Genomic DNA, 21,422 nt, shown 5'->3' with positions numbered 1-21,422 from the left:
CAGCCCGCATCACATTCTCAAGCGGTGGGCCTCAAAACGACCCCAATATTTCAAAAGCGAGGTAGACTCTATCCCGGCCGAATATTCAATTAAGGGCATTTTGGTCATTCAAGCGTGTGGGGCCCACCATCCGAGAATTTCAAGCAGAGTCCCGCAAGGGAAACAGTCGGCTAGATATGTGCATTGAACCATTCTATTTTAAAGAGTATAAACTATCAAGGTCACGAGTGTCATTTTCCCAATTCGGAAGTGGCATTTCAGTTATTCACCCATGAATCAAGGGCAATTATATAAAATCTTACATATAAATTGACATGAAGCCCTTCCATCAAGAAAACAACTGTAACACCTTCGTGTCTAAGGAAGAAAAAGCAGCTCCAACGAAACAGAGAGAAAGAAAGAGAGAGTATGAATCGAGCAGAAGTTGAGATGATGCTACGCTCTCAGTACTGCTTGGGCCCACAAACCCAAATGCCACAAGGTTAGTTCCATGCAGCTGTTTCATTGCATGATCCCAACATAAGCGCCTCATACGTGCCAATGTAGCACACGTGTGAGATACTATCCATGTCATTCTTTTGGTGAGCTCTTATCACGTTGGCCACATGCGTATGTTGAGATGTGACTTTGGTCATATTCTTCTAGCCATTTATTTCTCACATACGGATGTGACCCACCTTATGAATGGACCAGATCTTACAAATGTGTGTGCCACGTTGGTTAACAAGCTATGATTTTCATTCTAAAGTGATATGTGCATGACATCCAAGCCGTCCATTATTCGAAACTCATAAAACTGAGGTGGACCACACCACATGGAACAGTAATGCTCTCTATTAAAAACCCTCCAAATTGTGCATGGGACCGTTATGTTTGTATATACCATCCAAACCATTCAGAAGAAGATAGTTTTAGTCATGATTTCTCATGGTGTGGCCCACCTGACTTTTGGGTCAACCTGATTTTTCGCTTCCAAGGAGAAAATGAAGTGACACGGATGATGGACGGATTGGATGTCATGTGAAAATCACGTAGTTGGGGAAGACTGGTTAGTACTTTATTGTCTATGTATGTAATTTGTTTTTAATTCTAAGTGTTTGTAGGAGAGACGAGGCGGAGGCGGAGGAGGAAGTATGCGAAAGAAGAAGGAGCGGCGATGGCAGCAGGGCCTAAAAAGAGGAAGCTGAGTGCTGAGCAGGTGAGCTTGTTGGAGATAAATTTCGGGAACGAGACGAAGCTGGAAGCAGCGAGGAAGGACCGCCTCGCTACTGAGCTGGGGCTCGACCCTCGGCAGGTAGCGGTCTGGTTCCAGAACCGGAGGGTGCGCTGGAAGAGCAAGCAGCTCGAAGAGCAGTACTTGAGGCTGAAGACAGTTCATGAAGCCATCGTGGTCGAGAAATGCAAGCTCCAAGACGAGGTACGTGTCTGGTTCACACGTGTGAGCTTGCACGCGTGCTGCTTCTATGTATGCGTGCCGATTTGTGTGAGTGATATTTATAATTTGTTTCGCATCCACAGCTCAAGTGGGCCACACTACAGGGGAAAGTGCGGATGGGGATCCCTGCTGTTGAAACCTTCCTTGGGCCCACAAAAGCTTTGGACAAAGCTTTTATATATATATATGTATGGAAAAGGTACTATGCGCTCGACCTCACGAGTCCGTTCCATGAGGTCAAGCTCTGTGGGCCCCAGCGTGATGTGTTTCAAACATCTACCCCATCAGTTAGATGCACCATGTCATCGTAGGTCTAGGTCTCAAAAATCAAGTCAATCCGTGACTTTTGTGGGCCACATCACATACAGAAGTGGGGAGGGTCCGTGCACCATTAAAACATTCATAATCAGTTTTTTGGGCCCACCGAGATGTTGTTTGCAAATCCAACCCATCCATTATGTGTGTCCTACTTGGATGAGGGTTCATACCAAGTTTCAGCAGCATTTAAAACTCAGATGGGCCTCACCAAGTGCTTTTATATGTTTTAATAGTGTCTTCATATGATTTTAGATGGTATGGCCCACCTGAGTTCCGGCTGATTTTTGGATATCGATAATTTAGAGAGGACCCATCAAATGCACGGTGTTGATGGTCAACACACATCACGGTAGGTCCCACACAGCTACATAGTGAGGTCAAGTGCATAGTACATTATCCCACGCATAGTACCTTTTCCTTATACAGGGAAAAGGTTCCGTGAGCTTTACCTCACGATAAGCTCCTGTAAGGTTGAGTTATGTGGGCCTCACCATGATGCGTGTCGACCATCAACACCGTGTATTTGATGGGTCCCCTCTGAATTATGGGATATCCCAAAAATCATCCGTATATGGAACTCAGGTGGGCCATACCATCTAAAATCATGTAAAGACACCATTAAAACGTATAAAAGCACTTGATGGGGCCCACTTGAGTTTTGAATGCTGCTGAAACTTGGTCTGAACCCTCATCCAAGTGGGACACACATAATGGATGGGCTGGATTTGCAAAACAAATCTCGGTGGGCCCAAAAAATGATTATGAATGTTTTAATGGTGTACGGCCCCTCCCCACTTTTGTATGTGGTGTGGCCCATAAAAGTCACGGATTGACTTGATTTTTGAGACCTAGGCCTAATATGGAATGTTGCATCTGACTAATGGGGTAGATGTTCGAAACGCATCACGGTGGGGCCCACACAGCTCGACCTCATAGACGGACTCGTGAGGTCAAGCGCATAGTACCCTCTCTCTCTCTCTCTCTCTCTCTCTCTCTCTCTCTCTCTCTCTCTCTCTCTCTCTCTCTCTCTCTCTCTCTCTCTCTCTCTCTCTCTCTCTATATATATATATATATGGAACGCTCACCTGCGAATGGACTACAAACAAACTTTTTTGAGAGCTTATCGCATCTGATGAGTTTAGCTGAACAGTCCACATGAAGTAGAACCTCGTGAAACCTTTGGTAACAATTTTTACTTTGAACCAAAACTATATATATATCTTTTCATACTGGTGGGACCTCACCACCTTGGGAACGGGTTGGATTGCATGTAAACATCAAGGTGGGGCTTGGGAAGGCTTCGCGGTGGCCGTCCCCCATTCCCATTGGCCTAATGGAGTTTTGGAAGGACCGGATTGGTTGGGCTCACGTGTCCTTAACGTGAACTGGCTGAAATGATTAACGGACCGGATATGACACACGCGTCACTGTCAGCCACACGGAGGTTTTTGTGGCACGCGCTTTCTCAAGCGAGTTTGCACCATTTTGGACGGTGGATCATTCTCCTGACATGTGGCACTCATTTATAGCTATCCAGACCATCCAAATTGTGGGGAACATAGTGGATAGACCATATCTATAAAATTATGCTGATTAAGCAATTCTAGCCGTCCAATTGATTTCTATAAAATGGATGGTTGAATGTAAATTAGTGATTGGTCCAAATTCCAAGGGAAAATCAGATGGGTACTATCATCTTCGTCGATTTGATTTGAACGGTTTGGATTATTGTCTAACCATGATATTTGTGGCCTACAAACAAACCGTTAAGAAAGAAAACACAACAACGGTCCAGAAACCAGGCGATATATTGGATGATTAGGATCTTCTAATCAAAACATTTTAAGTCTCTCTCCTATCCATGATCCGTCCCATCGGCTAGACGGTTCTGATCATCTCTTCCATTGCACCGTATCGCAGGTATTGAAGCTGCAGGAGCAGCTCTCAGCAGCTGAGAGAGAGATAAGGAAGCTTTCGGAGCGCTGCGACGGAGTGTCGGAGGGAGAAAGAAGCTGCAGCCCAAGCTCTTCATTGTCGATGGATGCACACCAGCCTTTCCTTGGAGATTTTGGAGATGATTTCTTGTATATACCTGAAAGCACCTACTGTTATATCAACGGCTTGGATCAATGGATAGACTTGTACGGTCCATGATCATCACGTGACTTATTATGTAAATACCATCCATGTGTATTACTGATGCCATTTCTAACTATAACTAGATTTTGCTTATTTTGCCTGTAATTTCTTTCTAGTATGTGATGGTGAACCTGGCTAGGACCAATGTTTCAGAGATCTAGACCATTGATCTGATGGGTGCTCGTTTGGGATGTGTTTTGCATAAGATTATCCTTCATTAATGCCAACAACCCCTCTTATTGGTGACCTGCCAATGGACCCTTCAAGAGGGGAAAAATGCCATGGATTGGATGGCTAGGATGTTCCTATCTGACAATCTTTTGAAGTATGTTCATCCTCTACATGGCAATCAGAAGAACGGTCTGGATCACTGATCCATGTGCCCAATGCAAGGATGGCGGGATTGAATATAAAGTTATCAGGACCGTTTGCCCATCCCATGCCAAGAACAACACTCCATTCTTTTAGAATTAACATATCTTACCCAGACGATCCACAAGAGAAGTTGGAAGACTACAACCCATTTGCGTTTTCTTCTCTTGTCATGAATGTGGGACTTAATCTATATGCGGAATAGGCCCATGGATCTGTCTGTGCATGGGACATGGCGATCATCTATATGCGGAATAGGCCCATGGATCTGTCTGTGTATGGGACATGGCGATCAGGGGTCGGATAGCTTACCTAGTTGAGACGCTGTCATGAAAGCCGAATAAGAATACCAGAAAACCTATAAAGCTTAGGATCTTCCTCTCCTTCACACCTTTTCCGCAATTCACAAGATAAGACTCGAATTTTTACTGTAGTGTAGGATCGGGGACCCAGCTCTCTAATATAGAGTCTGTGGAGAGAGAGTTTGAAACTCATCACAACTCTCTCTCCCACGCTCCACATTGTAATATCCTAGTTCAACTCAAACTGCTGTCTGCGTAAGATCCAGCCCTAGAACGCAGAGCTGCGCAGATAAACTGCGCAGCGCATCACGTGAAGTGGGGCCCACTAGTCTACTCAATCATCCAGTCCAACTGTATGACAATCCAGACCGTTGATCAATGAGGCCCACTAAATAGAGTTCTTACATCCTCCCACTTGGGCCTCATTGAGCAACGTCAATGATAGTCATATAGAATTATTTTAAAAATAATTTTTTTTTTTTAATCTTTTAAGAAAATATTCAAATGGTTAACCAATGAAAACAGTTAGACAGTATGAGTAATGTTATTCAATCTGGTCCATCAAGACAGTCAGTATCGAAGCGGGGTAGTTATCACAACATTTAATTTAGGCGAAGTGAGTCTAAGCGCGATCACAAATACTTTCAATCTTAACGACATAGATCACGAACTAGGAAATGTGGTATAAGGATTACACACTTTAGTATGATATTATGTGCATATCCTTAAGAGGTCCTAAAGCTTTTACATGTCTCCAACGAGACACGACTGTAGTTCTACTTACTCAAAATTTGCGCATATATATATAGAGAAGTAGAAAAAAATCTTTATATCAAAATCATCCAAATAAACTATATAAAAAAAGATCTGTTAAGTGTCTGTGAAAATCAAAGTACGCTCAACTTCCACTAACTGAAAACATCTGTGGGATCAATGACTCTTATAGATATTACATGCTCCTGAAATGGCGTGATATAAAGCCCTTTAGTGAGCAGATCTGTAATCATCTACTTAGTGCCGATGAATTCCACGGACACTCGATGATTCTAAATCCTTTCCTTTACAACAAGATACTTAATGTCGATATGCCTCGACCTTGACGAATACTTGTTGTTACTAGAGAAGGAAATAACAGCTGAATTATAGCAAAATATTCTCAATGGTTTTGTGATATGCTTCAGTACCCGCAAACCTAAGAAGAAACTCTGTAACCATAGTGCTTGATTAGATGCCTCATGGTAGGCAATAACTTCAGCATCCATAGTGGATGAGGCTGTGGTAGATTGTTTCACACTTTTGCACAACACAGCTCCTCCCACCATCATGAAGATGTATCCTAAAGTAGACTTCTTAGTATCAACGCAGCCTGCGAAGTCTGCATCTGAATATCCGATCAACTCCAACTGATCAGATCTTCTATATGTGAGTCCGAAGTCTTTCGTTCTCTGAAAATACCATAATACTTTCTTTTCAGCTATCCAATGTTGTATTCCTGGATTAGATAGATATCTTCCCAACATTCCAGTGACAAAGGCAATGTCCGATCGCGTACAGACTTGAGCATACATGATGCTCCCTATTACTGATGCGTACTGAAATTCTTTCATTCGATTCTTTTCTAAATCATTCTTTGGACACTGAAATAGACCAAATTTGTTGTCCTTCACAATGGGCGACTTTCCTGAAGCACAATTTTACATGCCATACCTTTCGAGTATCCTAGTAATATAAGCTCTCTGTGACAGACTAAGCAGTCCAAGTGTTCTGTCACGGCGAATCTTAATGCCGATGATGTAAGAAGCTTCACCAAGGTCTTTCATTTCAAACCTTTAAGATAAGAATTTCTTGGTGTCACTCAACATCCCGGTATCACTACTAGCTAACAGATGTCATCAACATACAAAATCATCATAACGAACTTACTCCAACTGGTTTTAATGTAAATGCATTCATCTGCAATGTTTTCTACAAAGCCAAATGAGGAAATTACTTCATGCAACTTAAGGTACCACTGTCGCGATGCTTGTTTCAACCCACATATGGACTTCTTAAGTTTGCAAATCAAATGTTCTGAGCCAATAGCTACAAAACCTTCGGGCTAAAACATGTATACATTCTCATTTAAATCCCCATTGAGAAATGCAGTCTTTACATCCATCTGATGTAACTCTAAATCCATATGAGCTACAAGAGTCATTAATTATGATCATGAATAAGTCTTTCTTAGATACTGGTAAGAAAGTCTCCTTAAAATCAATACTCTCACGTTGGTTAAAACCCTTGGCAACAAGTCTGGCTTTATATCATTCGACATTACCTTTGGAGTCCCGTTTAGTTTTAAATATCCATTTAAAACCAATCGGCCTTATTCCAGTAGGTAACTCTACAAGATCTCATACTTTATTGTCCTGCATGGATTTCAACTCATCTTTCATGGCATCGAACCAACGAGAAGGATCAACACTTTGTTTGACTTGTGTAAAGATTCAGGATCCTTTTCCACCCATATGTCAAAGTCGTGATCCTGTAAGTATACGATGTAATCGTCTCGATTTACAGGCCCTCTCTCTCTTTCAGATCTTCTCAATGGTTCAATTTGTTAGGTCTGATCTTGATTTTCCTCATCAATGATTTGTATATTAGGTTCTACGTGGTGTTCTGCTGTGACTGCATCATTAATATCCACGTGATTTGGATTAACTATAACTGGAGTCACGGTCCTTTGTTCCTCAAATACAAAATTTTTTATGCTCGTGCTCCCACTATTTTCAGTGTCCTCAAGGAATCTGGCATTCCCAGTCTCAACAATCCTGATGTAGTGGGAAGGACAGTAGAATCGATAGCCTTTTTGATTTTTCTGGGTATCCAATGAAGAAACAACTTACGGTTCTAGGATCAAGTTTCTTTTCATACGGGTTATAAACTTTGGCCTCAACAGGACAACCCCAAACATGTAGATATCAGAGACTTGGTTTTCTCCCATTCCACAACTTAAAAGGAGTTTTGCTTACTGCTTTGCTGGGAACCCTATTTAGTATATAAACTGTGGTTTTGATCGCATCACCCCATAGAGATTCTAGAAATGTCGAATTACTAACCATGCTTCACACCATTTTCATAAGGGTGCGATTGCATCTCTCAGCCACTCCATTCTGCTCTGGAGTACCAGGTATAGTGTACTGAGCGACAATGCCATAATCCTGTAAGTTTTTAGCGAATGGCCTTGAATTGCGTCTTGATTCGTCATATCTGCCATAGTATTCACCACCACGGTCAGATCTGACAGCTTTAATTCTCTTATCGAGTTGATTTTCAAACTCGACCTTATAGATTTTAAAAGCATCCAGGGCATCTAATTTCTTACTGATAAGGTATAGGTACCCGAAGCGAGAGTAGTAATCTATAAAGGTAATGAAATATTTGTGCCCACTCCATGAGGCTGTAGGGAATGGTTCACAGATATCTGTATGTATAACCTCTAATAGATCTACACTCCTGTTTGCACATTTCTCTCTCATTCTAATCTGTTTTCCTTTTATGCAGTTAATGCATACTTTATATTCAGAGAAGTCTAAGAGAATGCAAAATTTCTTCTCGCACAAGCCTGTCTAATCTCTCACGAGATATATGACATAGTCGCCTAAGACACAACATGGAGGAATGTATTTACTAAATTAAAAAATGACCAGACTTCAACTTAAACATATAGACTCATATTGCCTCCACGTCAACTTTGACACCATTGCCTACGTATACTGAGCGCTCTACATCAATTGGTGGCCTGACCTATAGTAATTCCTTCATAGAAGTTCATATGTGAATAGTAGTTCCTGAATCTATCCACCAGGAATCCGCTGACACATCGGTCAGATTAGATTCAAAACAGACAATAACAGAATGATTACCTTTCTTTATGAGTCAATCCTTAAAACCTTCGTAGTATTTCTTTAAATGACCCGCCTTTTTGCAAAAGAAGCACAGTTTGCCTTTAACCCGTTTGTGTTTAGATCCATTTTTAAATTGATTCTCACGGTTTTCAGATGGAGGACCAGAGAATCTATTATTAGAATCTTGTTTCCTTTTCCTTTTACCATTATTCCCTTGCCCATGCCTTTGTCCTGAAGTCACCATATTAACATTTTGAACTTTGACCACGTGCCTGATCCTGTCTTCTTCTTGAACACACTGAGTGATAAGTTCATCCAATGTCCACATGTCTTTTAGAGTGTTATAGTTTACCAGGAACGTGCCGAATTGGGGAGGTAGGTTATTCATGATCAAATGAACCAGTTGATCATCAGTGAGTACAAGCCCTAAAGCACGGATCTTAGAAACAACTTCGATCTGCTCTACAATGTATTCACGGATGTTGCCTTTTCCATCGTAGGACAAGCGAGTCAATTTATTTAAAAGAATGCCCACTTTAGATTTATCAGATTTCTTAAATCGTTTTCCCATTTCAGTTAGGAAAACTTTGGCCTTATCTATTTCAGGCATGACACCCTTCATCAATTCAGAAATTGAATATTTAATGACTTTCAGGCATGTATCATTTGATCTAAACCATGCAACCCATCGATTATATTCAACTTTAGTCGCATTATCAGATGGCTTTGGCGGTTCTGGTGTTATCAAGGCAAGATCTAATTGAAGACAGCCCAGTACAACTTCAATGGTGTTCTTCCATTGAGGGTAATTAGATCCATTAAGGGCAGGTACTTGATTTTGATTAGTTGGAATTGAGACTGAAATAAAAGAGATACATATATATTCACATTAGTTCATAGTTTCACAAATCAATTTTGTGAATATAAACAAAATTATCAGGTAAAGTTAATCAATTCAATTGCTAAGGGAGGTATCAACTGAATCATCCAAGATGAAAATGAGTCCAACCATCACATCTTGGTGAGAATCTGTTACATCATCATCATTCCTATTGTGGGAGGTAATAACAACATGTTAGTGATCCTCCTGAACATGAAACTAAGTGGCATAAGTCATGTAAATCTGAGACACTTAACACCAGTGGGTGAGATAAGCCTTACAGTTTTACATTACCAGCATCATTTACTTCACCCGTTCACTTGACTGCCAAATGGTAATCGTCTGTATTTTCGTTACCGTACGCATGAAAAATTAAATGCAGCTGTATGCAATCCTCCTTTCCCAATGTTACAAGTCTGTACTTGTAATATTTTCATTGATTGAGGTCACTATGGTGGCTAACACAACCGAATCCAAAACTACAAATATAGACTTAGGATTGCAATTATAATCCTGCCTCGCAATGGATCATATCTTAATTAGTCTAATATGGCCCACAAGATGGTTGGTATTGATCATTGGAAAATATAGGAACCTTAAAGTGAAACATGTGGATAATTTTCACATTATATAATCCAATGGTCCATATCAACTCCAAAGATGGGTAATGGGCTTATTATCAGGCCAAATCAAGACTCTATATGGTATGGATGTTGTTAATGAGCATCATGTTTCAATCCTTATCATTTATAAGATGGGTGTCTGATATAGAATGGTTTAACTATATGATGAGATTCTTGCATCACTTTCTGAGATGGGTGCAACTTGATCCATTGAATAAGATGAAAGGCTCATCTACCATACTGTCCATCTATTAAATGTACCAGGTTGTATGTATACAACTAGATGCCTATAACTAATGAGCAACGATAATGTAGCTCCCAGGAGGGGACCTGATACAACGGCCTAGATACAACGGGATCTGATCAGTGGGCTCTAAAAGAAGTGGACCTGGGTATAAATATTTACAGGTCCGCTAGTCTGAATGGACTGAAATGAGGCCATTATATCCGAATGGTCTGAAATCGGGTCCTGATACCCGAATGGACTGAAATCGGGTCCCTATGTAAAACCGAGCATCAACCCCTCTCGTCACAAGCCAGTGCGAAAGAGAGAGAGAGAGAGAGAAGACGTTCTCCCTGTCCACCCGACTCGATGAGAAGAGATGAAGACTCTTCAATCTCCGCTCTCGCCGTCTGCATGGAGCGAAGAGAAGAGATGAAGACTCTCAATCTCCTGCAGTACTGATTCGTTGAGATAGATCTGTGGTGTCGCCAATGGCATCAGAAGCAGCGGATATGGCTTCCATTAATGAAGATGCAGACATGGTCGAATGCCATTACCGTCGTCAACAATTCCTGTTCTCGATGATGACTGACGGCACTCACAAATTGCAGGTAGATCATGGTGAAGTTCTTATGGGATTGAAGTCCCCAATATGGATTTGGTCTTTGATTTGGGATTAAAATCCCTAATTTCACCGATTTGGAATTGGAATCCCTAATTAGCCAGATTTTAGGATTTCAAAAAATCCTAATTTCCTTGATTTAGGGTTTTGAGATCTAGATCCCCAATATTCAAATTTGAGATTTGAAATCCCTAATTCGAATCTGTACGAGATTCAGCACCCACAAGAAGTCTTAAGGGTTGTCTCAAAAATGCCCTAATTAATCGGATTAGGTTTAGATAGCATGTTTGTGGTCCACAAGACTTGAAATTATAGAATAACCTGATACTGATCTGAGATGGAATTCGAATTTGAAAGCCCTAATTGTTGTATGGGTGTCGAATTTGAAGCCCTAATTGATGTATGAGATCAACCATACCTATGCACAGATGTCTCTGATACCAATTGTGGGACTTAATCTATATGCGGAATAGACCCACGGATCTGTCTGTGCATGGGACATGGCGATCAGGGGTCGGATAGCTTACCTAGTTGAGACGCCGTCATGGAAGCCGGATAAGAATACCAGAAAACCTGTAGAGCTTAGGATCTTCCTCTCCTTCACACCCTTTCCGCAATTCACAAGATGGGACTCGAATTTCTACTGTGGTGTAGGATCGAGGACCCAGCTCTCTAATATAGAGTCTGTGGAGAGAGTTTGAAACCCATCACAACTCTCTCTCTCTCCCATACTCCACATTGTAGTATTCTAGTTCAACCCAAACTGCTGTCTGCGTAAGACAACTATAGCATTCCAGCCCTAAAACGCAAAGCTACGTAGATAGACTGCGCAGCGAATCACCTGAAGTGAGGCCCACTGGTCTACTCATTCATCCAGTCCAATTGTATAACAATCTAGACCGTTGATCAGTGAGGCCCACTAAATAGAGTTTTTACAATGAAATCACAGCATCACCTTCAAAGAGTCCTAGGCCCAGAATACAACATTACAATGCCAATGAGAGAAGAAACACCCACAAAGCTCAAGGAAAGAAAAGCACTGCATCTTTCTAGTATTAACATACACAACAACATTCCTACAGAGAGCTTTTACTCTTCCAAGGCAAAGGGACTTCCTATAACTAGCAAGATGAAGCTTTGTAGAAAATCCTTCAACAGGAGGTGACCAGGAGAAGAAGGCCCTCGAAACCCATCTGTCAATCCAGCTCACAAAACCCTTTTTCTTTACCTTTCCTTCAAGGAGCTATTGTTCGACCTTCTCAAATCCCATGGCGGCAGGCAACCTTTCAAGGGTGATCCTAAGAAGAGAGACGACCTTGAGAACTGCTTCTGCCGCATCGAGATGGAAGAAAAGCAGTTGAAGCTGCTTCTTAGCCTCCTCTTCTCACCATCGTAGGGTTCGTAACCAGACGGGTCGTGCCGCACAGCTGAAACCTGAAGTGACGCTGGGAGCACACAGTTGCAGACTGAACCTGCAGAGAAATGGGATTGTACAGCTAAAAGATCAACGTCTTGGCCTTTGAATGGCGATAAAACGTTTGCCCAGATTTTACATGAACCTATATGCTTGGCCCACCATGTAATGGTAGATGATGACGTGGCCCATAAATCTGGCCAGTCAACTCGTCAAGCAGGCCACACGGGCAAAAAAAATAATAAAAAAATGAAGCTATTGCCACATTCAACGCATGTGTGGCCCACCTGATGAGCAGACTGACCCACACAAACCTCCACACGGTCGACTCGGCAAGCATCTAGCACATCTAACCCATGCAACATTAGGGTCACATGTATGGAAAATGTCCAGTTTATAACTGCCGACAGTTCATATTCAATGTACAAGTGTGACCCACAAGACCAGTTTGATTTTTGGGCCAGGTTACCTACACGAACAGACCCTCCAATGCACTGCTCAGATGTTCCACAACCATGTGAGGTTGCCGCATGTTACTACATGTAGAGGTGGGCATGGACTCATAAAGCTCAGAAAAAAATAATAATAATAAAAGTACCAGATAGTATTAAATACCTATCCGGGCAAGTCGATTTACCCATTTCGGTATTGAGTTCCCAGTCAATTTGTAACAAATATCCTTGCAGAAATGGTTGCAGTTCTTAACAATCAAATGATATGTGTCCCCATTGTAGCTTGCAGAATGGCGCTCCATGAACTCCCTAATCTGCATCGGATCCAAGCACGTTGTCCCCATGAATATTGACTTCCTGAACTTGAAGCCCGGGCACTGACGAGGTTCGACCTCAAAGACTCCACTTGTCGGGTAGTCGTGTGCGCCAAATGCATATTCTACGCCATGAACTGTATGCATCCCAGCAGCCCCCATCAGAAAATTTCACAAGATGGATTGTGTTGTTTATTGCACGATTGAAACTAAATATTAAGAAGGATTTTCCAAAAAAACACAAATGAAGTGCTCAGCATTTCCCAGGTACTTGCATGGTTTTGATGTATGTTCTACATTTCAAGACCTCTTACCATAACTTCAGCTGGTCTGAACTGGTATTATATACAAGTATTTCTTTTAATATTGCCAAGGCACTTATATTGTGAAAATCCTCAATATTTCTAATTTTCCCAAAAGCAAAGCTGTGACATCTCTAAACTCACAAACCAATTTTTCCGGAGAGTGCAATGACCAAAATTCTCTATCTTTTTTTTTTTTGGTCTACACAAGTGGTGGAATCAAGCATTGTGGGACCCACATGGTGCATGTATGACATCCAACTTGTCCAACAGTTCCACCACACCACGATGATTAGACAGCACAAAACCCACAGGCCAATCCAATCTTCGTGTAGGCAGTGGGCGGCACTATAGAAAACAATGTAAACCACCCAAAACCTTTCAAAATTCTCATGTGACCCACCTGATGTGCATTGTTTTTATGGTGTGGCCAACCTATTGGATTGCCAAATTTTTGGTTGTCTAAACGAGCACTGCACCGATTGGACGGGTTGGATGGAACACACACATCAGGTGGGCCCCATAATGCTTGATTCAATCACTTCTATAGAGAGACAGAAAAAAGATGATCGGCATTCTGGTCACTTCACCTCTGAAAATATAGTCTTGGGACTTTGCAAAAGTAAATGATTTTTTTCGGGAAATAAAAAATCTTAAGGATTTCTGCACTAAAAATCTGTATTACAAATTAGTTTGTATGGACATGCCAGCACCTCAGAATTTCCATGGTTGTTTTAATAAATTTAAAGAGAATTGGATATGTTTTTAACCATGGAAAGGTTTACACAGTGCACATTCCCAACACAGTAGAAGATACAACATGACTTTTCAGTTCGCTCTTTCTACAATCTGCTGCTCAACAGCAAGACTGAAGCAGTTAGTCGTCTCCCCCCATCTCTACTGGAAATATCCTGTGCCCCCTAAATTCTCGTCTTTCAGCTGGATAGTTAGCAAAAAGAAAATCCGTACTGTTGATAACCTGAGAAAAAGAGGTATGTTTCTCCCCAATATATGCCTGTTGCATGCGGGATGAAGAAACAGTCGAACACCTGCTGCTTCACTGGTCTTTCATTTCAGAAATTTGGACTGATTTTCTCTCCCGTTTCAACATCAACTGCTGTCTTCCTAGATCGGTTGACCTCCTCCTATTTGCCTGGCACAGGATTTCAATTGGCAAGCCAATAACAAGACTCTAGAGGATGGCTCTCCTTGCGATCTGGTGGTCCGTTTGGGAAGAACGGAATGGAAGATGTTTTAGTGACTCTTCCAATTCTGCTCAGGTTGTTTCGTCCAGGGCCAAGCGCTGCTTATTTGAATGGGCCTCCAATGACGACAAACTGAAAGATTGCAATCTACTTTTTCTCGAGATTTAGTTTTTTCCCCTTTCTCTCTTTTGTTTTTTTCTCGTTTGGTGTTGTCTGCCCCCTCAGCAGACTTCTCTGTGTTTCGCTTCTTTTTTTCTTTTCTTGTTTTAACATTTTTTTTCTTTTTCTGTTAGCTTGTTAGTACACCCACCGTCAGTACACTTCACTGTTAGCCACCCCCACTAGGGAATCGATACCAAGACCTCAGTGGTGAAACAAGGTATCTTTCACTCCACTTGAGCTATGGACCAGGGTGTTGTTAGGCTTCTTTTTTAGTTCTTAATGAAATTGCGTTATCTTTCAAAAAAAAACCTGTGGTCTGACTCATAAATGGGATTGCTAATCTGGGAACCAATGAGGGCACTTGTAGAAGCATGCAAAGCTGGGGATTGTCCATGTCCAGTCCGATGTCATGGGCATGGAGGTTCTTAAATGAATTTTGCCATATCTGGCTCATTTTCTACACTAGGCTGCGCATATTGTACACCATGACGAATCCTTGAAAAGAGACATTGATTCGGCTGCTGGCGGATGTGATTTCTCTGAGACTGTGCATATTGTATAGAGACACCCAAGATGATCTAGAATCTTTAGAGAAGTGTCATATAGAGATCTTTGAAAGGATCCAGAATTCTCTATTGATTTTGGTAACTAGGAGAGTGGAATATCTACAGTAGTCATGGCTGTGGCATGAGTGACAAGTGGCATAATCCAAGACAGTGATGTAGGGTTTCTAAAGAATTCCTAGGCTTATAATCTTCTCTACTTACTGTAATACAAGCTTTCCCATTTACTCTCTGATGGTTTCTTACATCCTCACTTGGTCCTCAGGTCCTAGCACTTGGGAATGCAAGTCGCGATAGACTAAGTAGTGTTCGGGCAGTGCAAGAATGCCTAATGGGTGAGAGTGCCAAGGAGTTAGCAAATCCACGAAACCAAGGACTAGGACACATGCCTGAATCCAGCCAAAGCCCATCGCAGGCCACAATCATGGGCCCATGTCTAGGCTTAAGGGGAAGGGAGGTGAGACCCAACTCAATATAAGCCGCTAAAATCATCTGCCTGAGCCCGAGCCCTAACCCAACCCAAAAACAAACCAAAACCAACCATTTGCTAAAAATAAATAAGGTACCAATAATTGGTAATAAATATTATAAATTAATAAACTGTGTTTAGACCACCGGGCTCTGCACGCTAAGCCCAAAACTTGCCTGGTTAGCAACTGGTCTTGAAAATCTAGGCCCAAAGCCCATTCCAAGGAAGTAAACAAGCCAAACTAAATCCAATCCTAAGTGGGCTGACCTGGCGTGCACCAAGTTCAGAATGGATAAGCCTACCAAGAAGGTTGAGCATCTCACTTAAGCAATGTATTGGAATCTAGGTAGTTGCTCTCATTACAAAAATACCAATTCTAAATGAAGGAAACTCCAACAGACGCAAAATCAAGGTAGTAAATTGATCCAAATTAGATCATTGAAAGCTAAAACAACACATCCCACCTCATTCGAGAAGGCACAACAAAACCTACCCAGCCCCTAGCACCAGTTAGCTCAAGAGGAAGATTGCGTGAGTTATAGGATCATCGACACCAGGCTTTACAGGATACTCCAGGTTCCAATTCCAACAAGTGGGGCCCACTTCTCAATACTCATAACCATTGGCCTCTAAAGCCTTGCAATGGATGGATCATGCTAGAAGATTTCATCAAAATCCCAACCTCCCAAAATATGGGTTATAAATAGCCAGTTGAGAAGTACACCAATGGTCCGCATTCAACCGAAAAAGGGCCCAAGATTGGTGCAGGGAAATTCCAACCTGAGAGATGCTTGGATCACATTATCCATCAGCCACGGGACGCAACAAACCAATGGTCTAAATTACTGAAACATCGGCTCCACTTATCAGAACTGAAAAGAATATGCTGTGCAAGCCTCATGTCAAGGATCCTAAAATTCCTCAGTTGCATTAGCAACAAATGTCAGCTTCAACCAACCTACATGAGGCTTCACATACATTGCGAGGTTCTATAGTAGACTCACTAGTGCTCCAGTGGCCCGTCCAATCTTCGTAGGCCAAACCCACCATTATGCCTCTGAATCAATGTATTGGTGAAGCACATTAAAAGTCTTCCGTGACAGTACCCTTGCATCTAAAATGCATTAAGGGATTTTTATCAAAATAGACCCATAGTTTGACCAATGCTGGCCTTTGCCCTCAATTTCCATTGCCTTATTTTTTTGGCACTCTGATAGGTTCTTAAACTTTTCAGAGACCAAAATGCCCCTCTACAAGGCTAGCATGCGTATGACATTGAGGGTTGAAGACGTTACGAGGCGTCTTCCCAAAAGTGGGGAATGGGTCCCACTAAATCATGATTGGGCCTACTCCAGCGTATGACATTGAATGTTGAAGACATTATGGGGCATCTTTCTAAAAGCGGGGAACGGGTCCCACTAAATCAGATTGGGCCCATTCCACAAAAGATCTAATCTACTCATTTTATTTTAGTGGGACCCACTCCCCACTTTTGGAAAGACGCCCCATAACATTTTCATCGCTCAACGTCATACGCATGCAGCCTTGCAGCAGGGCATTTTGGTACCTAGATAGTTTCAAAACCTATCAGAGGGCCAACAAAATAAGGCAATGGAAAGTGGAGTCAAAGAATAGCATCAGCCAAACCATGGGGCCATTTTGATAAAAATCCCATAGATTACGGGTCCCCAAAGAGGTCTTTGCATTTCACAACTTCTAAATTTTCGAATCCGCATTATCCAAGAAATAGGCAGTAGAGTAAATAAATTCTGATCAATATAAGCACTAAAGATGCAAACTTAGTTTAGACCATACATTTTTTTTATATACCAAGAGCACTCCGATAAAAGATGAAAGCCATCTTGCAAGCACGACTGCAAAATATGCAAAGACCCGACAGCCCTAGTGCTAACACTCTCAATTCAAACATACGTGTTGAAAAGCCATCTTCCAAGTTGCCCATCATGTGAAAGCAAGGGCGCAAGCTGGAAGAACTGAGCACCATGTATTTCCAGTAGACAATACTCGAACTCTAAAAAAGCATTTCACAAGCAAAACCAGATGAGATCCTCTGCCTAAATGACCCATTATGAATCTCCTATAGTCAGAATATATATCTTCATAGTTCGCTGCAGAGGACCAAGAAATCATGCCTGACTAATTGTACTAGGGTCTAATATCTCTCTTGAAAAGAATTTCTTAAGAAAACCCAACGGATATTCTTTGCCCAAATGACCGAATCCAACTCCCCTGTATGAATATCTTGATAGCTCACTTTAATGAGGCAAAAAATCATCCAAAGCACAACCAGAAAACCATTTTGATATCTAAAGGCCCACACCAAGTGACTATCATTGCTACCTATGGAGTGTCTCTAACATTCAGGCTTCTATTACAATATTTATATATTTTTTCTTTATTTGCTTTTGGACTTTCTACTTCCAGTAGGGAGGTGGGTCCGAACCATTGATAGTAGTTGATGAGCCCAAGAAACGACCTCCACTCCGCTACCTTAGTGGGAGTCTCCCACTTCATCATCCATCTATATCTTTCCAAGAGAGATAATCGTAGCTTTCTTCTTCTCCACTCCATATCTTTCCAAGAGAGAGATAATCATAGATTTCTTCTTCTCCACTCCTTAGTGGGAGTCCTATTGCACCAAATGAATTTTGGATGAAGCAGGTGGTTGTGTGACAGGAATAGGCAAAAGTTCCCATGAACCTCAGTACTTTTAGAGAAGCTCCTCCAACGCAATCCCTCATGCTCACGTCTCTCAACTGTTCTTGTTGTAAGATGTCAGATCAGCATTGTAGAATTATAGCCAACACATCTACTCCAAAAGTGGAAGATCGCCTCAAATTCAACTCTCCCTCATATCTTTTCAACTCCAAACATCTCCTTACTCTATCTCCTCTCATGTATTTCCTCAAAGCTTTTAGTTTTACAAAGAAGCAAACACTCAGGTCGTCCTCAAAAACATCACTCCAAAAATCTCTTAAAATTTCTTTTAAGGAATGATGAGATAACCACATTAATTCAAAGTTTTGTTTCCTCATATCACAAGATTTGCATCGGATATTACATTTCTCAATTCATGATAATTAAGTATAGCCGCTCATATAGACTCATATATAAGAATGGAAAAGGTTCAAAAATTCAGAACTCTCAAATAAGCACAAGCAACTAAAATCAATCCACTTTGATTGCATTATATCTAGAAATCTAAACTGCAGAAGAAAAGCATTGCTCAATCAAAGGAAATTGAAACTTAAACAAGACTGCAAACCGCAATACCTTCAACTCCAGAGTGAAATATCCCGAGTCCGGCCCAATAAACATATCCATTCATGGGCGTCAGGTCATATACATTGAGATAAACCGGCGCATTTCCTGGAGTCAGGCCAGCTGACCGCACCTTGGAGAACATGCAGAAACGGGTAGCTGATTTTACCCTAAGGCGAAAAGGGAGGACAGAGTTCCAGCCCTTCTTCGGCCCTGATCTCATCTTTTCGGACTCTTTGAATGAATAGAGTCCGAAATGGTCAATGCCCAATTCCAGCCTCCCCAAATGCCATCAATGCCACAAAATGATTGCAATAAAAATCTGCAAAAATAATAAAATTCAGGCAAAATCAGCAAACAGAATGAGTCTATTTTACTTCTTAATGTTAAGCTAACAAATCAAAAGAATTAAATTTAAATACTCCCAAGTATCCCAGAACTAGCAAAAACTGGAATCAATGTGGCATCGCAAAGCCGCTTGTTTTTCTTGGAAAATTATCAAAAGGTCTAAAAAAATCAAATGAATATAACTCAAACAAATCCAGTACTAAATATCAACGAATGGTTCAACATACCCAGATATTTTATCGAAATTCATCATTTATGATAATGAAAATGACATAATTGAAGGAATTTCTTACAAGATAATGACTGGAAACTGTAGATATCTAAATAAAACCTTTTTTCAAAGATAATCATAGCCCAGTCAAAGAAGTACCAAGAAATTTCAAAGTCCACCAAAATAGACCAATGTTTCTGCATTACTGGAAACTTTCCATGGAAATATGTGTTCCCAAATTACCCCTAAGAAATTTAAAAAATCATAATGGTATCTGTTGCATTTTCCCAATTAATTGATGGACAAATGCAACTGCAGAAAGACATAAATCTTGGAAATTTTCCAAAACAGATCAACTGGAAAAAAAAAAAAAAATCTGAAAAAATAAATAAAAAAGAACCTAAAAACAAGAAAAAATCTCACAGATATTTGTGTCATTTCTCATTAAAAAAAATACCAGAAAATATAAATTAAGATTTTAAAAATTAAAAAAAAAAACCCATACATCAAAATAACACATCAAGCAGATTTTTAATTGAAAAAAATATATATATTAAATATCGGAAAAAATGCCAACAAAACCACTCAAAACAAGAAATGGAAAATAATAATAAAATATCCAAACCCTTGAAAATAAATTCAACCAAAAACCCAAAACAGAGAGAAAAAATTATCTTTAAAAAGAACAGAAGATAAAACCACTTACCAAAATCCATACCTAAAAAAACCACCTTCGAAGAACCATGAAAAAACCGCCCTCCAAGAGCTAAAACAAACTCAAACCACCTCAAGAATCTCAGGCATTTCTTTCAAATACCAAAAACCAGAAATGCCTGAAGAGGAGAAGAGAAGGAGAGAAGAACGTGAAGATCTCTCTCCCTCCCTCTGTCTCTCTCCTCCCTATTTACATACGTTTCTTTTCAGAATTCAGTCACTTTTTTTCTAAATTCTATAAAAAACAAAAAAAGAAAAGAAAATGCATTTTAAAAAGTACTAGTGCGATTCCCGAGAGGAGAGATCTTGTCCGTTCATCTTCTCAATCGATAAATCAGATCCTTGACCACACGTGGATGTTAAATGGACGGTTTGGAAGAATGGCTTGCTGTACAATCAAAGAAGGCCTTGTTTTTACGACTAGAGAAATCAAGGTGGCCAGGACACGATGAACGGACTGGATCTATCACACGTGTTCCACGTAGGTACGTTCATGTCGAATCGCGTCTTCTATCTCTCCTGGCGCGAGTCGACTCAGCATTTCTGTTTTTCAAGGTGGAACCACTATTTAAATTATGCCCACTACAGCTGATAACGAGACCCATCTTTTCTACCTTTTGGTATAAAATAGTACATAGAATGGATGTATGTATCTGTCAGAGAGGGTGCCGATAACAAATCGCTTTTTCCAACAGTACAGTTTGCCTCTATTGCGACTCAGGAAATATTGTATGTCGCTGCCTACTGATTCCCATACTGAGTAATCCAATGATCGGAACCGTCCATTTGGTGTAGTCTATGCTATCAAGGCTACCATAAAAAAAATCTAAGAGGATGAGTTAACTGTAACTATCTTTAATGGAAATGAATTTTTCAATTGCTGACATTTAACTTTAAAAATCAAGTGTTAGGATAATTAAAGAAGCGTGATTTTGGCAATAGAATTTATATGGTAGTAACTAGAATATTGACGGTTCAAATCATGGAATAATTTTAGCATGTGGGCCCCAGTGGATAGCGACATGCGCTGGACGGTCAGTCGCGGCAGAGGCAAACCTAACTTTTTTTTAATATCGCGTTTCAAGAATCTCATCTTCTTCTTACCTGTAAGGTTTGCTACAATACATCCCTACGTAATGTAAATGTATGCATCGGGACTTTAGCCGTTAGATTAGTGCTTTTTAG

General features: G+C 40.8%; 2 protein-coding genes across 4 annotated transcripts; one reads left to right on the top strand and one right to left on the bottom strand.

The window, feature by feature from the left end:
- The first annotated feature begins 348 nt into the window (after nucleotides 1-348).
- Nucleotides 349-3,997, top strand: LOC131218533 (homeobox-leucine zipper protein ATHB-40-like). Its single transcript, XM_058213129.1, has 3 exons — nucleotides 349-481; nucleotides 1,104-1,417; nucleotides 3,674-3,997. The coding sequence occupies exons 1-3, from the start codon at nucleotides 409-411 to the stop codon at nucleotides 3,905-3,907; spliced, it is 621 nt and encodes a 206-aa protein (XP_058069112.1). The 5' UTR covers nucleotides 349-408; the 3' UTR covers nucleotides 3,908-3,997.
- Nucleotides 3,998-11,823: 7,826 nt separating this feature from the next.
- On the bottom strand, nucleotides 11,824-20,470 carry LOC131218532 (deSI-like protein At4g17486). Of its 3 annotated transcripts, none has more exons than XM_058213125.1 (4): nucleotides 20,230-20,470; nucleotides 18,977-19,286; nucleotides 12,831-13,118; nucleotides 11,824-12,273 (listed from the first exon to the last, which is right to left on the bottom strand). In XM_058213125.1, the coding sequence occupies exons 2-4, from the start codon at nucleotides 19,185-19,187 to the stop codon at nucleotides 12,026-12,028; spliced, it is 747 nt and encodes a 248-aa protein (XP_058069108.1). In that variant the 5' UTR covers nucleotides 19,188-19,286; nucleotides 20,230-20,470; the 3' UTR covers nucleotides 11,824-12,025. The 3 variants fall into 3 exon arrangements, with proteins under 3 accessions (XP_058069108.1, XP_058069109.1, XP_058069110.1); XM_058213126.1 differs by having other exon boundaries at nucleotides 20,242-20,470; XM_058213127.1 differs by lacking the exon at nucleotides 20,230-20,470 and adding an exon at nucleotides 19,387-19,410.
- Nucleotides 20,471-21,422: the final 952 nt, after the last annotated feature.

The sequence above is a fragment of the Magnolia sinica genome, chromosome 11 (genome assembly GCF_029962835.1).
Source record: "Magnolia sinica isolate HGM2019 chromosome 11, MsV1, whole genome shotgun sequence".
Lineage (NCBI taxonomy): Eukaryota > Viridiplantae > Streptophyta > Magnoliopsida > Magnoliales > Magnoliaceae > Magnolia > Magnolia sinica.
The sequence above is the reverse complement of the archived record's forward strand: the minus strand, read 5'-3'. Positions and strand labels throughout refer to the sequence as shown.